The sequence below is a fragment of the Anser brachyrhynchus genome (genome assembly GCF_964034855.1).
Source record: "Anser brachyrhynchus genome assembly, chromosome: 33".
In the NCBI taxonomy this organism is placed as follows: Eukaryota; Metazoa; Chordata; class Aves; order Anseriformes; family Anatidae; genus Anser; species Anser brachyrhynchus.
The window spans coordinates 212,833-236,825 of NC_137726.1; the positions used below are offsets into that span (position 1 = coordinate 212,833).

A 23,993-nucleotide genomic window follows, 5' to 3' on the forward strand; every position below is an offset into this window, starting at 1 on the left:
AGTAAAGTCGAGAAGACTAGTATAACATGACAGGTAATTATAGGAAAAAAAAAGAAAGAAAAAAAACCTCTTCCTTTCTGGGTGTATTGGGCGTCTGTGGAAAGGATTTGGCATCTGGGGGGGCTGCAGTGGTGACCTTTTTAAGAAAAGGTGAAGGGCTGCCCCCATGTTGAACACAGCTGGATACAGCAGTCTTCAAAACGAATCCACTGCTGGACAAAGATGAATCAATCAGTCAAGGTGGTGGCATCTCTGGGAAAACATATTTAAGAAAGGACAAAATGCTGTATGACAGGTAGGAATGAAGAAAATAAATGAGAGAAACAGCTCTGTAGACAGCAAGGTCATCAAAGAAGGAGGGGGAGGACGAGGAGCCCGTGGGGAGGACCACAGAGGAGCAGGTATCCACACTGCAGCTTGTGGAGAGGACCGTGGTGGAGCAGGTGTCCCTGCAGCCTGTGGATGACCACTCTGGAACGGATATCCACACTGAAAGGGGCAGGTATCTAGATCATTTAAGAAATTGTTTAAGACAGCTGGCCCTAAAATGGAGCCCTGCAGAACCCCACTAGTAGCTGTCCACCAGTTAGATGTTACCCTATTTACTATAGTGCTTTGAGCCCAACCCATCAGCCAATTGTTCATCCACCTGGACATTTTGTCCAGAAGGATACTTTGAGAGATAATATCTACAGCTTTGCTGAAGTCCAAAAAAGTTACATGAACTGGCATCACTTGGTCAACTAGATGGGTAACCTTATCATAAAAGGAAATTAAATTTATTAAACAATTCTCTCCCCTCATGAATCTGTGTTGGCTGTGACCAGTGACTGTTTTGTCGTTCAAGTTTTTTTCAGTAACTCCCAGAATAATCTTCTAATAATAATAAAAAATAATAAAAATAATTTTAATAGGCACTGAAGTGAGACTGACAGGCCTATAATTACCAGGGTCTTCTATCTTGTCCTTCTTGAAAATTTGAACAATGTTTGCCTGCTGCTAGTCAGCTGGGACCTCTCCAGATTCTCAAGACCATTGAAAAATAATTGAGAGAGGTTTTGTAATGACATCAGCAAGCTGTTTGAATACCCTAGGATGAATCCCATCAGGACCCATAGACTTATGCACATTGATCCGGAGCAGAAAATCCCACAGAAGTTTAGTGTTGGCTGGAAGTTTATTATTTTCACAGTCAGGGTCCTCCAATTCAAGGCGCCTCATCGTCAATGTCGAAGACAGACATGAAGAAGGCATTAAATGTCTTTGTTTTCTCTATGTCCCTGTTTGTGAAGTGGACATCCTCATAGGTAACAGACAAATGTTTTCTCTGGTCCTCCTTGTGCTTTTAATATATATATTAAAATATATATATTTAAAAGCCTTTCCTTATCCTCCACAGTACTGACCAACTTCAACTCTAACTGAGCCTTGGCTGCATTAATTTTCTCCTTAGAACAGCAAAGAGCATCTCTGTAGTCCTTCCATGTCACCTGTCCACGCTTCCAGTGGCCATGCATTTTCTTTTTCTGCCTAAGCTCTAGAAGAAGATACTTGCCCTGCCAAAATGACTTTCTGCCCTTCCTGATTGACTTTTGAGATTTTGGAATTGCCTGTTTCTGTGCTCTTAAGAAGTGGTTCTTCAGAAGTGACCAGCACTGTTGGACCCTGATGTCTTCAAAACCAGTTTCACAGGGAACATTGTTAACCAGTTCCCTGAGTAGCCTGAAGTCTGCTCTCCCCAAGTCCATTGACATTTTGGTGGCAGTTTTCCTCCTATCACCAAAGTTTTTAAACTCAATTACTTCATGGTCACTATGGCCAAGATGTCGACCAATTTCCACTTCACCCATGAGACAAGGAGCAACAGATCTGGGTGGGCAGCTATGCTAGTCAGTACTAGTCTTCTGACCAATCAAGGTAAAAAGAATACTTAATTTTTATTTTTTTATTTTTTTTTTTCAGGGGCTTTTGTACAGTTATGGGAAAGGGAAGCACTGAGTTTTTGGGTTCATGTGAAGACTGCTTATTCTGGAGAATAATGGGAAAGGAAAACCATAGTGAAGTACTTCCTCTGTTTCTTCTCAAGTGAACAGAGCAGGTAGATCACTCCCTGTTATAAAGATCTATATAAAGGAGGAAAGCAACTCTGAATTTACCAAAAGAAATCCAGACCTGGTTTTGGACAGATATTCAGCTATGGGGAGCACTAAAACTGATGAAAGAGAGACCCTGATCAGGATGGCTGATGAGTGCAACTAAGGGAGGAAACTCACCATTTGAACATCATGTCACCTCAGCTGTTGTATCTTGTCTTGTATCCAGAGATGATTCAATTATAATTATAATTATTCAATTCAATTATAATTATAATTCAACTCAATTCCAGAGTTTATTGAAGAATAAACCTGAATTTGTGAACTTGCTATCTTAGCTAGATTCAGGGAATCTTCACATAACTATTATTTTTGGATAAATCTAGTCATATATTCAACTCCCCCATGATGAAAATGGAGAGCTTGTTATATTCTCTGTGACTAGCTGAAATGTTAAGCATTTTACTAATTCCTGTCATTCTGAGCTCTAGTAATTGCATTTTCTGTGTTCATTGGACTGGGAAAAACAGGGAATTCAGCCCCTCCTACCACATCTGTAGTCTTTTCAGAATGATATGCATGAAATCCTAGACCTAGGTATTAGTTATCTTTTTACCTCTTATTTTCAACACAGGTTTCTAATAATTTTCAATAACCAAAAGGTTACCAATTGTTAACTGTGGTTTGTTACTTACTCTTAGGAAAGAATATCAAAGAACACATGATGGCTGAGATTAGATCCAGTCAAGAGGAAATGAAGAATTTACTGGATTCTAAGTTTGTAAGTATCCACCAACATCTCAAAACACAATCTCATGGTCCTCTTTCAGTGTTGAAAACTCAAATCAGGGCAATTGCCAGCAGTTTGACATCCCTTAGGGAAAACCTTGGCCATGGGTTTTAAATACAACGACTTCTAGTAGGCAAGCAGCAAATGAAGAGACTAGCTGACTCACAAAATATCACCTAGAAACACAAACTAGAAGAAAATAACAAATAAGCAATCCAATCTCACCTAAAACAAGACAATTCTTCAGGAGCATTTAGATAAATTTCCTTTTGCTACTAGCACTAACCCTCATAAAACTGCACACACTCAGAAGTGTGTTTCCGTCACCATGCATCTATGTTCCTCTCTCCCATCAGCCTGTGAAAGGCCTGAAAGAATAGCTGCCTGTAAATCCTGTTCTATGAAGCAGCATGTAATCAGAATCCCTTTACTATTATTCTGCTATTTGCCTCATGCAGAGTGGTCTAGTGAAGGAAGTACTCCCATAGGGTACAAATGACAGCTAGGAATGCAGAAGTAATGAGACACTAAGTAGAACTCTTGAAACTAAATCTGCCTAGGTAGAGCTAATTTTTTTCCTAGTAGCTGGTATGGTGCTGTTTTAGATTTAGTATGAGAATAATGGTGATAAAACACCAATGTTTTAGTTGTTGTTGAGCAGTGCTTAGACCAAATCAAGGAATTCTTGGATTTTCATACTGCCCTGCCCATGAGGAGGCAGGGGGTGCACAAGAAGATGGAAGGGGGCAGAATCAAGACAACTGATCCAAACTGACCAAAAGGAATTTCCATGACATCATGGTGAACAATAAAATCTTAGGGGAGCTTTCAAAGGGGGTTGCTGATGCTTAGGGACCAGTTGAGCTTTTGTTTTCTGTATTATTTTCTTTCGTTTTTTCTTCCTCCTTATTGTTTCCTACTACACTTTATCTCAGATCATGAGTTTTACATTTCTTTTTCCAGATTCTCTCCCCTGTTTCACCACAGGGGGGAAGTGAGCAAACAGCTGTGTAGTACTTAGCTCTCTGCTGGGTTAAACCACAATACAAGTTAATATTTCATAAAGCTCACATCAAAAGTCCATAAAAAATAATCTAAAAAATCGTGATAAGACTCACAAAAGACTTTTGTACTTTAAATAGCTTATCAAGAGGAGGTATGATATGGCAATAAAATAGGTTTCAGATAGGGCTATAAAATCTTACAAGTGGGAACTCTTGTCCGTTTCAGAGGAGGAGAATCTTCTTGGAGTCCTAGTGATAGGACAAGAGGGAATGGCCTTAAGTAGTACCAGAGGAGTTTCAGGTTGGAAATTAGGAGACACTTCTCAGAAAGAATAGCTAGGCATTGGAACAGGTTGCCCAGAGATGTGGTGGAGTCACTGTCCTTGGGGGTATTTAAGGAAAGATTGGACATGATGCTTAGGGACGTGGTTTAGTGGGTGACATTGGTGATAGGGGGGTGGTTGGACCAGAAGATCTTGGAAGCCACTTTCAGCCTTAATGATTCTGTGATTCTTTGATTCTGTTATTTAGAGTAGACATCTAGAAGATGTCTGCTGACATGCTACTACTGGAAATCACTACTTTCATAGGTAAGACAAAGCTTCTTAAACCTGATTCCCAACTTATTCTGAATCTAAAAGGTCCCTTTCACCACTGAATGTCCTACAATGTTCTGTAAAGGGAACAATAGAAAAAGGCAGATATGGCTCGATCTGGCCAACAGAAGCATCCCTAACAATGCACAATAAAAGGCTTCCTTTTCAAGAAAGTAAATTGTCTCCTACTGTGAAATCAGTGGGGCAACCCATTCCTGAAAGTACAGCTGTCTTTCTCTTAGTGACCAACCTTCACTGTGTAGGAGCCATTCATATGTTATCTGTACCAGAGGCATATTAAAGATAACTCCAAGTGCACACATCATGTATGTCCTGCAACCTTTCTTCCTCAGATTACCTGCAGGCATTCCTTAAAGAGAGCCACAACACTAAATCTTATCCAAGGGTGAGATTTCCAAGGGTGATAAAATCCCTTCTGCCAGTCAGTGAAAGGCCTAGTGTGAAGGTCTCAATATTTTTTTAGAGCCCTCTTCCCTGTAACAGTGTAAAGTCCAATGATACTGAAGGCTGCACGTATCTGCACCATCATACAGCAAGTGAAAGTCAGTCAGCTCAGGAGAGACACAGATGAGGTGAGGTTTCTCTGAAGGTAAGTTACTGCATTTTTGTATATATCCACAGTTATTCTTTAAGAATATATCACTCTATTGTACTGTTGGCAGGAAAAAATCCCTGAAAATGTAGAGTGTTCTAGGTTACCTTCATTGTTGCTATGGGAAAATAAACAAATAAGTTAGTAGCTTAAAGGGATAGAGTTTTTGTTAATCATAGAAAAGCATGATATATTTAATATATAATATATAGTATATACATTTTTATATATGTAATTATACACATACATATTTCAACTAATAGGATTTCAAGACATTTTGAAATTCAGGTTTGAGAAATGTATTGTTCTGGGGTGAAAAGAAAGACAACCAGAAGTACAAAGAGTTGCTATCATGAGTTGTTTAGCCATGAGAAAAAGTAAGATATGGCAAGTCTTGTCTGCAAAATCAATGAGGGGAACAATTCTTTGCTCCATTTCTCTCAAGAGATTTCTCTCTCCAAGTGCCAGTTCAACTAGTAGAAAAGTTTCACTGGCTCAGGTTGGGTGCAGAAGGAATACTGAGCTTGAAACTGTGTTTCCATAAAGTTTCTTTCAGGTCTTTTTCTCAGCTGTTTGTGGCAATTTCTGTTGCTCTCAGAAGTACTGAGATGGGAAGTATCTTATCTCTGTGATGCTTTTTTCTAGCATGGTAACTTTGGGCATTTATTGCCCTGAGAGAGGAGGACTTATGTCTCCAAGCCTGGGACTTAAAGATCCACTGCTAGGGCTGAGGGTCCTTCCACAGGGCTTGAGTCACTCAGAGTTCATAGTTGCACAGGCATGAAGAGAACATGTTGCACAGGGTTATCCTTCCTGGGACAATGTGCAGAGGTTTACACACTAGAGCAAGCAGACCCACTACCTCACCTGCAGGGGTGCAGTTCATATTTCTACCATGGGGTCTGGCATCTTTCGGGAGGCCCTTGGTTGCTGGAGACTTCCTTACGGGCTTGGCAGTTCTGAGTCAGTACTTAGTGAGACCTGGGCCCTCGTGTGGCAGCTGCTGGAGAAGAGCAGGGAGAGATGATGAAGGGCATCACCAACACCTCCCAGACACCAGAAATCCAGACAGTTAAGCTAGTGGCACTACACAACCCAGAACAGGATTCCCTTCCAAGGAAGGCATTGCTGTGGAGTTCCCACTTCAAACGCCAATGCTGGCATAAACTGTAGACAAACATTTCAGTACCCAAGGCTGGGGTGATCTACATGTGTGCTATTCAGTTTAGCTTGCATTCTAGAGGAGCTAGTCAGCTCAGCCAAAGGTGTGCGGTGAGGGATGTAGATCACCTTGAAGTAGTCACAGTAGGACTCTGGAGGCTCTTCTTCAGGGTTCATTTTCCACCCTTCAATAAAACCACACTTGTGGGCTGCTGCCCTGTGTCTTATGTGTTTGCTCATATGCACACATTGTACATTTCAATCACTTGTTTTTTAGATCAAGGAAGTTTCTGAATTTGCATCCTCTGGGACTGGATTTCTTTAAAATTTTCCTTCCCATTTGATGCTGTAACTGGGTGAAGTACCATGCTACCTTTACTGTGTAGCAAATGGATGTTACGACAAATAAGTGGTGTATTTTAGGAAATATCTCATGGAAATATCTCATGGAATCTAAGGTTCCTGCCTCCCCTGAAGGTTGCATGGATACCACAAAGTATAATTAACATAATAAACATAATTAACATAATAAACATAATCCTAGGACCCGTTTGACTGTGAGCAGTAGACCACAAAAGATTGGGATCTTCCTGGACATCTCTGCCAAGAAGTTGTCATTTTACAATGTCCACGAGAAAAAAGCTTTGTACACTTTTACCTTTGATAGTGACCACAGACAGGATGTGAAGCTTTTTCCATTCTTCTCAACAGGTTCCACTGCAATAAAGGCTGACACTGAGCCTCTACGAATAGCACAGGGGTTTCATGATGATGAGAAGTGAAGGGATGAAGTGAGAATGCATGGTTAATGTACGACTGAAATCCAGAGCCTGAGGTCCAACTACACTGTGTATGTCACCAAATGAAAACTGAACATTAAGGATGCTTTCACCACTGGTTGCTAATCCTTTTGTGAGCCATTTCTGTGGGAAGACCTGGACCAAGTGGACTTTAGGCCACTAAGCCACTGGGGTAGAGACAACCTTTGAGTATTCTAAGATCCTACGGTAACAAATGAATTCTCAGCCCAGAAATACTAGTAAATACTAATATTCATTAATAAATATTCTTAGTAAGATTGCTGTTGAAATCCTGAATGTTATTATTTCTAGCTGGATTGATAAAATTAACCATGGCACTGGTAATGATTCAGAATGTCGGAACTGGCTCTTTGCTATTTAGATAATTACCTGTGGTGTAAAGACCACACGGAAGCCAGGGTTCTTTAAGGATCCATAACTTCTATTACTTTATTAAGGGCCTAACTTCAACTCCAGCTTTTCTGAGGATGGGCTCCCTTCTTATACCATTAGCTCTACAGCAGTATTTTTCCACTAACTCTTCATTGGTCAACAGCTTTGCCCAGCAACAGCAAACACCCAGCAACTTCCATGTCTTAACAGCTGGAGAACAACCAGTCAGAAACAGCAAGGTGTCTCCTGAATCACCCTCCTTTGTTCCTTCTAAACTCTTTATATTCTTCATGGCCTCATCATTAAGAGTCCGATGCTATCACCAACAATGGGGCTTGTTGGTGATAGCCCCATGTGGCCCCATGGCCACACTCCCACAACTCCACAGAGCTCCTCTCCAGTAGGCCATCCTCCAGCCTGTAGTGATACATGCAGTTGTTCCTTCCCAGGTGCATGACTCTATACTTGCTCTTGTTAAACCTCATTTGTTAACTCTCAGAACACTTGGATGCATCCCATTGGGACCCATGGATTTGTGTGCGTTGAGCCCACTCAGACACTTCTGAACCACACCCTCATCAATGAGGGGGGAGCTTACCACTTCCCAGGCTCTTTCTCCTCCCTCCAGGGTCCAGGAGTCCTTGGGGGGAGGCTTTCAAGCAAAGACCGAAGCAAAGAAGGCATTCAGTGTCTCCGCCTTCCCAGCATCCCCCGTTACCAGGACACCCTCCTTGTTCAGCGGGGGACGCACATTATCCCTAGTCTTCCTTTTACTGTTTACATGCTTAAAAAAAAAAACAAAAAAACAAAAAAACTTCTTATTATCCTTTATCTTGTTTGCAAGCTTCACCTCCAGGTGGGCTTTAGCCTTCCTTGTAATGTCCCTGCAGGCCCTGACAACACTCCTATACTCCTCCCAAGAGGACAGGCCATTTTTCCACATTTCATAGACCTTCGTCTTCCTTTTGACATTGTTGATGAGCTCCTTGCTCATCCACGCAGGTCTCCTGCCCCCCTTCCCCGATTTCCTGCTCTTAGGGATGCACAGATCCTGAGCCTGGAAGAAGTGCTGTTTAAATGTTGCCCAGCTCTCACAAGCACCCTTGCCTTCTAGCAATCTAGCCCATGAGATACGCACAAGTAGGTCCTGGAAGAGGTCGAAGTTGGCTCTTCGAAAACCCAGGGTAGCAATCCTACTTTTTGCCTTACTTCTTCCACCAAGTTCCATCTTGAACTCCACCGTCTCATGGTCGCTGCATCCCAAGCTGCCCCCAACCTTCACATCCCTAACAAGCCCATCCCTTTTGGTAAGAACAAGGTCCAGAAGCACAACCTGCCTCATCGGCTCTTCCACCACTTGTGTCAAAAAATTATCTTCAACACATCGAAGGAACCGTTTGGACTGCACATGCCTGGCCGAGATGCTTTTCCAAGAGATGTCTGGATAATTGAAGTCCCCCATGAGAACCAGCACCCGGGATCACGAGGCTACTTCCAGCTGCTTGTAGAAGGCCTTGTTGACTTCCTCCTCCTGATCTGGTGAGCTGTAGTACACCCCCACAACAGTGTCCCCCATACCAGTCCGCCCCTTAATTCTCACCCACAAGCTCTCTACTCATTTTTAACCCTCCCCCAGGTGGAGCTGGGCACACTCTAATTGCTCCCTCACATAAAGGGCAACTCCTCCCCCATGTTTCCTCAGACTGTCTTTCCTAAAAAAAATATAGTCCTCCATGACAACGTTCCAGTCATGTGAGCTGTCCCACCACATCACTGTAATTGCAATGAGAGGATAACAACCCATTCACAGGTTGGTCCTTTTCCTCTGCTTTAATGTATATTTCTCATTTCTCAGTTGGTCATTTTTCTAGGCACTGGTGACTTCAAGTAATAAGGCCATGTTGTTTTACCTGGAAACATCTCACGACACTGACGCAATACTCTGATTGACCTTTCAATTATTCACACAAATGTTATTCATGAGAGTTTTAAACTGAACTAAGTATTAGGACTGAGCTACCCTCTTTTTTAACGTTGACGTAGCCCCACTCTGAATTAGAGGTGATACTGAGCTTGCAAATTTGGTCATTTAATTCTAGGTGCCTACATTCTCTACTGATTGTAACTGGAATGCGATGTCATTCACTTGCCTGAAGACAGATATCTATTGCCATTTACAAGCCATGTTCTATCTTCCCTCATCTTCAGCTGCTACTCCAGGAGAGAGATTCCCATAAATCTTACGTTCAGACAGCCCCATGGGAAATCAGATTGCATTAGGCTTCCACATTCAGACAGCTGAATCTAACTGTTGCCTGCTGTTCCTTAGGTCAAACTATCCTAACCAATTGTTAACATACAAGCAATTGCGTCTGAATTTCATCACTACCAGTAGTTTTATCACATCCAGTATGTATTCATCACTTAATATTACTTCTAAGCAGAATTCCAAAATGGGGTCTTGCATTTCATAGTTCACAATTTGTTTTATATTTGTACTTTTCTGGTTCTGTATAAAATTTGAAATTTGTATTAATACCCTTCCTGGTAAACTGAACAAATGGGGTTATTAGTTAAAAATGAATTTACAATAAATACTGCAATAAATCCATAATGGTTTGTTTTGTTTATATATATATTATATTTTATTCAGGCAGTAATTGCAACATTTGATAGGCTTGGGTTTTTACAAAATTCATTCTTACTGCAAGATGTCTCACTAGGAAGTACTTCGGGGACTATTTATTTCTTGGCCAGGTTTTTAAAAGCTGAAAATTATTTTTTTCTTCCTTTATTCTTTTTCATTCTCTCTTACCGCATTATTAATTTATTAAACTCCTGGCCCTGTGGAAGAGCATCAAAGAGAGGGTAATAGGTTTAAAGTCTTTACAGGACGTACTCCCAACCATTTGCCGTCAGAGCCTGGACTGAAGAATGGGTACAGCTTCCCCGATAAGTTGTAATAGATGGATCCAAGAGAGCTCTTTTCTTCAACATCATAGAATGAAAGTTTTTTACGTTTTTGGTCCAGGAAAACACCCACCACACTGCACTGCTTGCAATTTCTTACATTCTCCTCATCAGTTAAGACGTATTTCCCCTGAGAAAACTGTAGACTAAGTAAGCTCTCCCCTGGGAGAGAATTCACTGTGCCGCTAATAAGTGCATTCCTAATCTCCTCACTCACCACTCCCAGCTCCCACTCGGATTGGTCTCCCACCTCCACTTCCCAGTAATGTTCATTTTCTGAAAAACCCTCAGTAGCTGCCACCATCATTTTGAGGGCATTCTCTTTCTGGACGGAGGACTTCACCCTATTTTTCTCCTCATTAATGCAGAGGCTGGGGTGCTTGTATTTCTGATCCAGAGTGATATTAACTTGAGAAAGGAAAAGAAAAAAAAGAAAAGAAATAAAAAACCAACTAAGTTATTTCTGATTTTCAGAAAAGCAAACAATAATCTCAAAGGAAATGAATACAGAAAAGAAACTGTAAAATAATTAAATATATATATACACCCAGGAATATACAGTGTGGTTTTGTGACACAAAAACTCAATGGGAAAAATAACATCCAGCAGGGCACACCTTTTCTCTGGTTTTACTGTGACTTAATGAAACCATCTGCACTCAGAGTAAGGGGCTCAAGGTCTTTTGGTCAGATTTCCGGCAAATGGCTTTTTGAATAGAATGCAAGACTGAACCTCTTGAAGCTACATAACATTTTAAAAGGTCCTAGTTAGCACAGAAATTATTTATCCTGACTCATGACACTGAGAACTGTGTAAATGGGGATGCCTACAAAAGCCTATGTGCTCATTTTGACTAACAAGCTTAAAATTTTCTCTAAATTATGATAGCCTGTGAATTTTTCATAACACAAATGATGGACTCTTGTATGTGCATGAAAGAACATGAGGTTAACGGCAGGCAAGACTCAGCTTACCTGCATTGCTACGAGCTTTCCAGAACTCTGTAAGAAGAGAAAGGAGTGGTTAATTTAAATTACTGCAGAGTGTTAATATGCCAGATTGTGGAGCCGTGTGGTGGTTGAGGTTGCAAGAGAACTCTGGAGACCATCTGGTCCAACACCCCCTGCTCAAAGAGAGGTAGCCAGAGCCATGTTCAGAGGGCTTTTGAATATTTCCAAGGTGGGAGACTCCACAACCTCTCTGAGCAACCTGGTCCAGTGCTCCATTTTGATAAAAAATATTTGATAATATTTAAAATTTGATGAAATTAATTTTCAGATTTCAACTCACCCAGTTCATTCCGTGTTTTCTCTGAAAAATAGAGAAATTTATATTATCCCTATGAAAGGCAAAGCTCTTCTGGAGGGTATCTGCTAATATGAGTATTTCCAATACTACATTGCTAAAGTATGACATGGCTTAGGACTCAGAAGGGGATGCTAGAGTAACTTTGCGTGTGTAGAGGTTATCTAAATCCATGCTAGTCACCTGCAGTCTGTGTAAAGTAAGGAGAAAGAGACTGGTACATCAGAAAGTGTTTCTTCTTTGGAGTTTCAACCACCTATCTCTTGGTGGTATCTCTATCTTCATCTCTCAATAAGAAAGCCAAGAACACTGATTCAGTCTTGATGTCCAGAATTTAAATAACTAGCTAGGTGAGCTGAATTGCTTGTTAGGAGCTGTAGGCATACTTCCACATCCTGTCAGATGGCAAACAGGAGCTTTACATGTCCAAGAGTCAAATTGTATATAAATACGTATATATGTTTTATTCCTGTTTTCAGAAGTATGCGTTAGGAAGGAATATCTGTTTTCTGTTCAGCAACAGCAAAAACTGTACCCTTAATTGACTGAAATGAAATTCCCATGATGTGGAAACAGACATTCCAGAGTCCAAGATTGTGCCAGATAAACACTTTTTTAGGGACAAGTATGCCTCAGAGTGTGAAAGAGAGAGTTCAGTGCTGTGACAGATCTCAAACCTGGGGAAGACCTCAGAAATTTGCACAGTTCAGATCTAAAATATTATTTCTGAACATAAATAACTTAAATGATTTTTAAGGATATTTCAAAGTTAACTTATTATCCTTACCAATTTTGTCCATTGCATCTTCAGTTTCTATAAAAAAAACAAAATTAAAAGTCCATGAAAAGCTAGGAAGACTAAAACAGGTGAATTATGCTACTATCATACATTATAGAATACTTTATATATAGGATTAATCTGTTCATATAATGCCTCTATTATTCTGCGTATGTAAGTTTTCTCTAGTATTAAATAATGTGCTGGATAAATATTCCCAAACTCAAAACATGACAAAATGAACAACAGAAAAAAAAAAGGCAAAAAAAAAAAAAGTAGAAACCATCAGGGACTGATTTAGAACAAATAGCTAACAAGGACATTTAGGGTTCAGAGAGCATCTGAAGAGAAGTAGAGCGAAGCCTCTCTCAATAACACCAAGCCTGAGATGATATTCACTCATGTACACAATGTTATCACACAATGCTATCCTTTTTATGGCTCTTAGTTTCACTTGGGGACACACCTTATCACAGCTACTTTTTGAGAACTCTTTTTTCCTTACATCAGATTTTTCTTATTACGTTCTTTTTAATGCTTTGATCAGATGGTTTAGTCATTATTTTGCTTTGAGTTGTAATAATTAAAAAAAGTTCTACCTAAGTATTTTCTAGCAATGGAAAAAACACTTTCTGTCTCTTTCTGGGTAGATATTTACATATACTCTCTAACTCTATATATAGATATATAGTTATATACCTATAGATAAAAAGAGGGACTGTACGTACACATACAAACATAACACAACTTTTAAATTATATTTTGGTTGTAGTAGGGGAGTTAATCTTTGCAAACAATAACTTCTAAGAGCATTTCCCAATTCAAAATTGCATAAAACACCACTATTTTATTAGAGAGGTCATCTGCAATGCATCTTTCAGGATATGGTTAAAAGAATAATGTGTCATAGTAAATGTAGAGTAGAAAAAAAATGTTATTTTACCCTTCTGAAAATTCTTCTGCCTCTCATCTGAAAAGAAAACAAAGCAGAAATAGCAGTAAACTATACATTTCTCAAGAGGAAAACTCACAAAACCTCACTGAGAATTTTGATGTTAAATAATTTGTTCATTTAGGGAAGTGGGTCTTAACATTAAGTTAAGAATAAAATTTAAGGTACACAAGTAGGTTTTCAAAGGAGATGGGATAAATTGTCCTCTGGAGACACCCATCTTCCTCTGTATACTGCAGAAGGAGTCTAGATGATTAGCTTAGTCTAGATATGTAAAATCCATTGTCTAAAAACAGATGGAATTAATGACATCTGGTATTATTATCTTCAACTTAATTGAAAACACTGGGTTTCAAATAGAAGGACATTTTCCGTATGGGCCCTCTCTCATGATACTAGATTTTTTTGAAATATAGAGGATTCTTCTAACCAAGGAATACTCAAAACCAAAATTCAAAAACAGCATGGGAATAAACAAGGAAACCTTGAAGAAAATAGAGAGGCCTGTAGCTTGTGTAGACTTTCTGTAGCTTGTGTAGTCTTTTAGCTGACAAAATAAGGAAACAGAGAGACAGGTAGTGTAACAAAGAGAAATCAAAATATGCTCTTACCCAGTTGATGATTGAGAACATTTATATCTGGAAAAAAAATGGTTAAGTATTAAAACACTAATTTCTTTCCATTTTATTTTAAACACCAGCTAAGCACCACACAACCTTTTGTTCACTCCTCACAGTGGGATGGGGGAGAGAACTGAAAATGGGAAAAGTGTAATAACTTGTGGGTTGAGATAATTACAATTTAGTAAGAAAGAAATGAGAAAAAAAAAAAAAGAGAGAGGAAAAAAAGTGTGATGCAAAATGCAATTGCTCACCACCCACCAACTGAGGCCCAGCCAGTCCCTGAGCAGTGGCAGCCCACCTTCCCAGCCAACTCCCCCCAGTTTCCCCATGTTCAGCTTGACATCATATGGTATGGAATTTGGCCACTTTGGGTCAGCTGTCCTGGTTCTGTCCTCTCCCAGCTCCTTGTGCACCCCCAGCCTCCCTGCTGGCAGGGCAGCATGAGAAGCTGAAAGGTCCTTGACTCTGTGCAAGCACTGCTCAGCAACAACTAAAACATCAGTATGTTATTACCACCATTTTCATCAAAAATCCAAAATAGAGCACCGTCCATATCAGCCACTATGAGGAAAAATAACTCCATCCCAGCCGAAACCAGGACACTGTTTCACTGTGTTCTCCATGGCAACAGATAAAATGAAGTGATCTGATCTTTGTAAAAACACCAGACGTTCAACTGCTACAAGACAGCCAGAGATTTTGGCTGCATTATGTTGAGGTGGGAGCAAAAAGATTGCTCAAGAAAATCACCAAAGTAAAATTAAGTTTTTAAGATGACTTAACTAGGGGAGAAGGGGAGGGATAAAATAAATAAAACATCCTTTGATGGCCATGGGATTGAACAGCCTTACCACAGGCATCTAAGGGATGGTTCTTGGTACTTATACTGAAACAATTGAACCATGTTCAGATAATGTTAAATATGGTTTTATAAAAGGTATAACTGATGTTTCTCCACGGTACCTTAAGGAGTACTAAAACAGTCTCAAAAATTTGCTGACTTTACTACATCTCTGGCACAATTTGCTTGCCCGCCACACTTGCTCTTAAGAGCAAAAACAATCTTCTTGCTCTACATTTGTACAATGAAGTCCTAGTAAAAAAGCTCGTAGGTTTTTCATAAAGAGATCTGAAAAGTAATTTATTTTTGAGGCTCTAAAGCTTAAACCTTTCCTTACTAGTTGAAATTCACCATGAAACATAATCCCAAATCGATTTGTCTGAATTAACTGACCAAATAATTTGCAAGCTCAAAGACTGACCGAAAATACTTATCAGATCAAACTTCAACGAATTAATCATTGTCCTTGCAGTAGGCATCAACTATCTTTAAATGTACAATATGAAAGCTAATTTAATGATTTCTAAATTTTACTTTGCAAAAGCAATACAGCTACTAATGTTTCCTGAGCTCAGCCTTTATCTGTTTATAAAGGATCAGAGAGATTTATAGGTACAAATCACAGATAAAAAAGCTGTTACACTTACCTTGTTGAATGTCTTTTTGTGCATTTACTGTGAACAGAGAGAAATATGTTTGAATCCTAAAAATAATTCAAGCACTAAACATTCAGTTTTAAAGACTACACAGAAGTGATTAAACCACAACAATTTGCATGTATATTTGTATGTATGTATTTGCATGCATATTTGTACATATACATAAATTGTTGGTTGTATCTGAATGCTAGAGAATAGCCTTCAAAAATAAATTATTTTTCATAGACACATTTAAACAACTTCAGTAGTGTCATTGACTGGAACAAAAACAATAACCTTGTTTCCTCAAGTTAAGCCTGTTTCTTGCGATATTTGAAACAAAAATAGTAGAGATCAAGGGCAAAACAGATTTTGACATCTAACCTTGTTTTCTCTGCTCTTTCAAACTCATGGCAATTCAGGGACCAGCAGCTAATGACACTTTTTGCAGTCACAAAAGGGCTGAGCTTGGAAGGGGACCTCTGGAGGCCACCTAGTCCACCCAACCTGTTCAAACAAATTTGGCCCAGGGCTGTGTCCAACTGCATTTTGAATGTTTCCAAGGAAGGAGATTCGACAACCTCTATGGTTTCCAGTATTCATACACCATCACAATAAAAAGGCTTTTTTTGGTTGTTCTCTGATGTCAGCATATACTGAGTTTTATTTCACAAGCCATACTAACTTACCATCTGAAAACTGGCAAAATGGATTAAAAATATTTCAGCAAGGACTAAATACAAATTTTATTAAAAGTTTCTGTAGACATATTCCCAATTTTAAACATCCAAAACATTTTTGTTTGTATGTAGTTTTCTAAGTTTAGTTTCTGGGTAGCAGAAAAACCCTTAAGTATGGCAGAGGAGTATTTTCTTTTCTCTGGAGTTACGATTAATATAAAACAGCCACTGGATTTATTCTTATTCTCTTCTGTAACTCAGAAGTATTAAAAAACAAAAACAGCTTTAGGAATACAGGTAATTAGCCCCATTGTTTATACCACTGGCCAACTCTATACTGCTGTATGTATCAAGGTGTTCATGATGAAATGCAGCATTAACATTACTTACATGCACGAGTTGTAGCCTTATTGTTCACTGAGAGAGAGAGAAGGGGGAGGGAGGGAGAAAGAAAATGTTATCTAGCTTTCTTCCTTGCTTACTTCTATGTTTTCAAATGAAACTTTTCATATTCTATAGTTGTCATGGGTACTGTTTGGTAAATCCACAAATTATCTTCAAAATATCTCGATTTACATATATTTTCCATTACAATCATGAGAAATCACACATAATTTAATGAATAAAACTAGTGATATTGAAAGAAAAATATCAGACTTCGCAAACTTCCTTGGCAACAGATTTATGTTGTAGAACTGTCCTAGAAACAGCATATAAAGCAATAAAATGACTTGCAAATAAATGAAGCCAGTGGATACATTTGGGTACACTAATATATTTTTGTGAGTGTTGCTTTATTTCAGTAATGAGATTAAGTTGAAACAATGATTTCACTACAGTAATGTGTTGATTCATATTGTCAAATGTAATTGTATAGATTTATAGCCCAAGATGTTGGAGTAGTTAACAGTTGCTTAAAAATGAATATGTAAGGTAATCAAAAACACATTAAAAAGTCATGGCTGAAAAATCACAAGTGTGATTGCTCATAATGCTGTTTACTCCCCAGAGAACTCTGGACATGGTGACAGTCTTTCAACCAGATTGTACTAAGCATTCATCACTTTAAGAGTAGAACTTACCTCTGAGTTTATAAAATGCAGCAACAACAAGGAATACACTCAGGAGTAGGATCACAACAAAAGCTGCCATCCAAGGGGAGGTGGCAGGAAAGAAGACATCTGCAAATTATTTAAGGTGATCAGTTATCATTTTATTCGCATAACTGACTATTAGCATTCTATCAGATTCATATGGGTAAGGAACATTGTCTGTAAAGCACTAGGAAGAGCAGTAGCTATCTCTGTTCGTCTTTGATGCCTGGTTTCAATAGGCTAGTGACCAGTTTCAACTAGGCAGAACATCAGCATGAGCCTGGAAACAACCTCAAGTGCATCAGAATCCAGAACAATAAATGTTTATGGCTTTGCCTCCTGTCTTATCAAAATAAAAGTTCAAGAGCAAATCTCTGTGAGATCTCAACACCTTTCAGAAGTTGTATCCTTAGGCTCAAATGAACGATGCTAAAGATATAGTTGATAGTTACTCGTGCTATAAAAGTATAGCTGTCTGTTGTGACCACATTTTCACTTTACTGGAAAGCACAGTAGAAAAATTACTAGGATTAGCCTTCTTCCAAAGAAACTAGTCAACCATCTGTCAACAACTGGCAATTTACTATTGGAACTTCACATACTACAGTCTGAATAATTTTTGGAGTAGCCTATTTACTCCACTGAACGTAAAAAAGTAACTTTATACTCTGATTGTATGCCTAAAGTGAAACAATATGAATTTGGATCTATGCTTCATTCCTAGACACCTGTAGGAGCAGTTCACCAGGACTTTTTTATCCCTGGGTTATTTTATTGTGTTAGCAAAGATTTGACCAAACCACTGCATTAGGTATTATATTAATAGAATAATAAAGGGAAGAAAATAGAGAGGGAGAGGAAGGGAACTGTATCCTCCTCCATCCCTGTAAGGGAGACCAGGTATCACCTGATCACAAGAGTTCATTTCCACCAGGCATGATCACACCCATGGAAGGGTATTTTCATTAATATTTTTACAAAGTTTTCCACTGACCTACAGAAGCTTATAGCTGTTCAGTTTTGTTAAATATATATTTATACATAAATTACAGAAGAAAACTTCTGTGAAACTGATAATTCTGTTCCAATGGAAATTTGTTTTTCTGGAGCAATCTGGTCTATACATATTAGTTCACTATTTTCCCTCCCAAGCCTGAAGCTCATTCTCACCTGCAATGACAACTGAAGATTCTGTTGATGTTTTCAGCAGTTTATCTATTATTTTGCAGGACACAGAGTTTCCAGATCCTGGTTTCAAAATGATGGAGCTGCTGACATTAGCAGTGCTGGTGCCAGTAGTGAGAGGAGTTCCAGTGATATTATCTCCTCTACTGTCTGTCCACAACATCTGAACTTGAGAAAACAACCTTTCAGAGAAACATTTGAGTCGAATACCATCATCCTCGTAATCATCCACAACAAGCAAGGGATCGTGGCCAGCACCTACAGAAGAGATAGATGAACAGGTGAGCCACACACAGCAATCTCAGTGGTTCTACAGGGTAAGGGGAAGAAGACTGTGAGAAGTTTTGCATTTATAATGCCCTAACAGCACTTTCTCCACTGAAGATGCAGCCTTTATCAGATAACATCAGCATGTACTCCCACAGCTCTGATCAGAAGCAGCAGACAGATTGTAAAGCACAAGTCTGAGGATTAAAAAAAAAAAAATAAAATAAAATAAAATAAAATAAAATAAAATAAAATAAAATAAAATAAAATAAAATAAAATAAAATAAAATAAATAAAATAAAATAAAATAAAATAAAATAAAATAAATAAAATAAAATAAAATAAAATAAAATAAAATAAAATAAAATAAAATAAAATAAAATAAAATAAAATAAAATAAAATAAAATAAAAAAATCATGGATGCCTTTGAAGCACAAGTCATTAAAAGAAGTCCCTATTTTAAATGACCAGCAACAAGCACAGCCATGCAACTGCCAGTCAAAATTACCTTGACACCTCCGTTCCCAGTACTGACAACACTAGGTTATCTGAGTATGTTCATCTCATCAAATCGTAGCCATCTAAAAGATACGTACCTCACGGACGCAATTATCTTATAGAGAAAATGTGGAGAAACAGAACTTACTACACAGTGTTTCATTCCTTTGGAAGATGGTAACATAAGATCTGTTATACTTTTTGAGCTCCTGTCTTCTCCTATTCACTGTACAGGTACCTTAGATAAAACTGAGCTCTCAGATGCTCAGTTTTAATGCCTGCACTTGAGCACACTGAATTCTAGAATTCGCACCTGTGCTCCCTGAAATCCAAAGAAATCATCTAAATCTGGACCTCCTGGAGAGGAGAAGACAGTCATAGGAGGCATCTATTCAAATGTATTCATAGTCTCTTAAACAAATTTAGTACAGAGCGAAATTATTACAGAGCTCAATTACCTTCAATGGGCTGGTGTGTAGATACCAACACCAAGATGAAGATGACTGCCGTCAGCTGGACTGAAAGCCCCATGCCTATACGGTAGAAAAAAAAAAAAATCTGAAGGTAAAATAAAGGATGTGGGGGTCTGCATAGTTGAATTACATCATCCCCAAATTCACTCTTTCACTCTAAGATCTTGTCGACTGCTCACGTACACTACCTACATGCTTAACCGCAACCCAAGCGAAGCAGTGGCCAGAGCAGTCCTATGACTGCTCCTGTGAGCTGCACGGAGACGCTCCAATGCTGATAGCAGTTGATGATTATGAACTAAGGAGTTCCTGAGCCAGATAGACATGTGTCTCATTACTAGTGAAAGGACTTGGGATGACTCTTTTGAGTTAAGGGCGAAGACAATATTGGTACAAAACAGAACACAAAATCTGCCATATTTGGATATGTAAAGCTATGTTATGGACACTGAAAAGTCTTTTTTTTTTCATGCCAACTAATCTCTGCAATCCCAAATTGAGTTTGATGCAGTGCTGTTGATCTGTGGCTCCCTCTTGTGATTCTTGTGGTTGCTATTGAAACTAAAACTTGAAAATGAAGTCAACAGTTTTTCAAGACATTAAAATTTCAAGCCCAGCATCTTTTTTTTTGTTTGTTTTGAGGGGCCATCCCTAATTATAGATTTCCATAAATATCCCTGACAAAGTATAATCTAAAACACATAAATAAATACACTCTTTAAATAAAAAGGCATATTGGGATTGGTATTTTCTAAATTAAATATTTCACTTTGGAAACAATATAACCGTATTTTCCTTAGATATTTTAAATGAAACTGTTTAAATAAATATTTTAAGTAAATTAACCATGAATTTAAAGCAGAAGTTTCCAATATTTATATATAACCAAACCCTCTCTTGCTTTCTGTATGTATAGATAGATATAAAACTATAAATAAATATAATTAGAATAAATGTAACTCTGTATATATAGTCAAATAAGAATGTTTCACTTTGGAAACAGTAAAAAGTAACTTTTAAAAAATCATAATTTAAAAAAAGAGAGAAGGGAGGAAGGGATGAAGGGAAGGATGGAGGGAGGGAAAAGATAGATCTTCCTTTAACCTCGTAAAACAAACAATGCTCTCCTTTGAAGACCACCATATTTCTTGGTAGGTTATGTGTTTTCTTCTCCCTTCCCCACCACATGCACTATCTATATATATTTTGTTCTTTGTTTTGTTTTTGTTTGCTTGTTTGATTGCAATGTGAAATGGAACTTCTCATTACTTTTGGCCCATCCATACTTCTCTGAGCATTTTCAGCATTTCCTCTGGTTATAATGACTAAGACAACTAATCACTTAACACACAGTAAGGTCACTTTCACAGGAGAAAAAATCCATATACCATGACTGAGAGATGCCTATTTTTCTTCACTGACTGTAAAAAGAGAGCAGGAAACTAAATTATATATAACATATAGTATAAGTTCTACTTTTTATACTTTTTGAGGAGCATTGTAGTCTATTCCTAAAGCCATTAGGAATGTGGGACACTGACAAATTTATGATTGGCTTTATCAACTTTTTTTTTTTAACCTTTTAAAAAATTACTTATTTTTTATTTATTTTTTGACCCTTTACACATTTTAAGGTCTTCCTTTCCTGGCAAGGTACCTAGAGAAAAGTTTTCACTTTTTTTAATCATAGCTAAGATTCTGATGGAAATACAAGAACTGAGATGCCTGGGATTTGAGGAAACAGGAAAGGAAAAAGCATAATATATTGAAAGGAAAGAAAAAAAGGAAAACAAACAAATGGGATCAAAAAATTAAAGTGTCTGCAGTCTGACTGCATTTGTTGTGCCATTGTCATTGTAAAGATAGCAATGAACACTCTGAAAATGAAGAAAAACACCGCACACTGAGTGCACCAGCTACAAGCAGGAGCAAAGGGCAAAGAGTATTATGAACATCAAAAATGAAAGTAATGCCTTATACCTAAGAAAGAAGACAAAATGGCGGAGTGAGTTAAGGGATCTGCTCCCATTTCATGCTATTAATGCATAACCTCATCTGGGTCTTACCAAAAGGATTGTACATCCACATCTCACTTCAAGAGTGTGGATTTCCCTCTGCTAAATCTGATCTTATTTGAGCCTGAAGCCAAATCTAAAAGAAAGTATGGCTTCAAGACACGTAGATATGATAGTATGTTTGAAGTTTTTACCGTCTCTTGCAAGTAGCAGCTCACCATTCAGAAATACATACAAAACAGAGTTCAGCAGTTCCCAGACATAATCCCAAGAAATCTTTCAAGACAATACCTGAAATATCTACCAATCAACACAACTCAATGCAACACAACACAACAACTGCAAGAAACAGAGAGCTAAGAAAATATTCAGAAGTCCTCCCTACATAAGCAGCTAAAGAAACCACCGTATTTGTTAATGAGAAATACAAACCTGCATTTCCACAAATGCAGCTGTACCCTAAAGAAATCTGCATGCAGGTGCTTACATTTGTTGGTGATACTCAGAAGGTTGCTGGTACCTTTGGACCCTGACAGCAACAGCTTTCCTGACCATAAAACTAATTCATTTATTTCCATAAGTTACCCATTAACCTTTGCAATGCAACAGTAAAATAAGGGAGGGGATGAAAAAGGAAAAAAAAAATGGGGTTGTGAGTGGGGTTGGGGATTTATACTGCTATTTGGGGTCAAATACTCTACGGTAGGTAAAAAGAAGTGTAAAGTGCCCTCAGAAAACTTCAGACAATGGAAGCTTTCTATAATGTTGTGGAAAATGAATCCAAGTAACTACTAGGGTTGGCCATTATTGGCCAGTTTATACTGACTGGACAGTAGTTTCCCGGATCCTCCTTCTTGCCCTTCTTGAAGACCGGAGTGACATTGGCTATCCTCCAGTCTTCAGGACTTCTCTCCTGTTCTCCAGGACCTTTCAAAGATGATAGAGAGCAGTTCAGCGATCACCTCCACTAACTCCCTCAGCACATGTGGATGCATCCCATCCGGACCTACAGATTTGTGTGCGTTGAACCCACTCAGACACTCCTGAACCATTCGCTCGTCAAACAGGTGGGAGATCTCCACTTCCCAGACTCTTTCTCCTCCTTCCAGGGTCCAGGAGTCCCAGGGGGGCGAGTCCTTGAAAGAAAGACCGAAGCAAAGAAGGCATTCAGTGTCTCTGCCTTCTCAGCATCCCCCGTTACCAGGACACCCCCTTCGTTCAGCAGGGGACCCACGTTATCTCTAGTCTTCCTTGTACTGTTTACATACTTAAAAAAAACCCTTCTTATTATTCTTTATCTCTTTTGCAAGCTTCATCTCCAGGTGGGCTTTAGCCTTCCTCATCGCATCCCAGCAGGGCCTGACAGCACTCCTATACTCCTCCCAAGAGGACAGGCCATTTTTCCACATTTCATAGACCTTCCTCTTCCTTTTGATCTTATCAAAGAGCTCCTTGCTCATCCACGCAGGTCTCCTGCCCCCCTTCCCCGATTTCCTGCTCTTAGGGATGCACAGATCCTGAGCCTGGAAGAAGTGCTGTTTAAATGTTGCCCAGGTCTCACAAGCACCCTTGCCTTCTAGCAATCTAGCCCATGAGATACCCACAAGTAGGTCCCGAAAGAGGTCGAAGTTGGCTTTCTGAAAACCCAGGGTAGCAATCCTACTTTTTGCCTTACTTCTTCCACCAAGTTCCATCTTGAACTCCACCATCTCATGGTCGCTCCATCCCAAGCTGCCCCCAACCTTTACATTCCTAACAAGCCCATCCTTTTTGGTAAGAACAAGGTCCAGAAACAATCCCCCCCCCCCCATTGGTTCCTCCACCACCTGCATCATAAAATTATCTTCAACACATTGAAGGAACCGTTTGGACTGCACATGCCTGGCTGAGTTACTTTCTCAACAGATATCTGGATAATTGAAGTCCCCCATGAGAACCAGTGCCCAGGATCACGAGGCTACTTCCAGCTGCTTGCAGGAGGTGTTGTCGTGACCCCGAGTACACCCGCACAACAGTGTCACCCATACCAGCCGGCCCCTTAATTCTCTTTCCTCTCGTGGGCAGTCAAGCCCTCTGTCCTGCAGGTGAGCAGCTGGATCAGCTACTGCCCCTTGCAGGGACTTTGGAGGGAGCTGCCGGGCCTCAGTATGGGCAGGCTTACACCTCCTCAAAAGACTCTCCATCTCCCTCAGTGTCTCCCAGGAGCCTCCCAGGCTGCCAATT

The 23,993-nt window shown here is 39.1% G+C and overlaps 1 protein-coding gene across 1 annotated transcript; it reads right to left on the reverse strand.

Moving 5' to 3' along the window:
• Positions 1-10,067: 10,067 nt before the first annotated feature.
• Positions 10,068-22,297, reverse strand: LOC308184437 (butyrophilin subfamily 3 member A3-like). The gene is made up of 12 exons (XM_080571531.1): positions 22,203-22,297; positions 19,741-19,815; positions 18,502-18,774; positions 17,320-17,418; positions 16,628-16,654; positions 15,567-15,593; positions 14,067-14,093; positions 13,447-13,473; positions 12,513-12,539; positions 11,711-11,731; positions 11,395-11,421; positions 10,068-10,828 (listed from the first exon to the last, which is right to left on the reverse strand). The coding sequence occupies exons 1-12, from the start codon at positions 22,243-22,245 to the stop codon at positions 10,308-10,310; spliced, it is 1,194 nt and encodes a 397-aa protein (XP_080427657.1). The 5' UTR covers positions 22,246-22,297; the 3' UTR covers positions 10,068-10,307.
• Between the last annotated feature and the right edge of the window lie 1,696 nt (positions 22,298-23,993).

What these genes read in the sequence shown, in the direction of transcription:
- LOC308184437 (XM_080571531.1), bottom strand. Translation starts at nt 22,245, where the DNA reads ATGCAGATTTCTTTAGGGTACAGCTGCATTTGTGGAAATGCAG. An exon ending in GAAAACACGGAATGAACTGG is followed by an intron (nt 11,422 to 11,710) that starts GTGAGTTGAAAT and finishes CTCTTCTTACAG; the next exon opens with AGTTCTGGAAAGCTCGTAGC. An exon ending in GAAAGCTCGTAGCAATGCAG is followed by an intron (nt 10,829 to 11,394) that starts GTAAGCTGAGTC and finishes TCCTTTCTCAAG; the next exon opens with TTAATATCACTCTGGATCAG.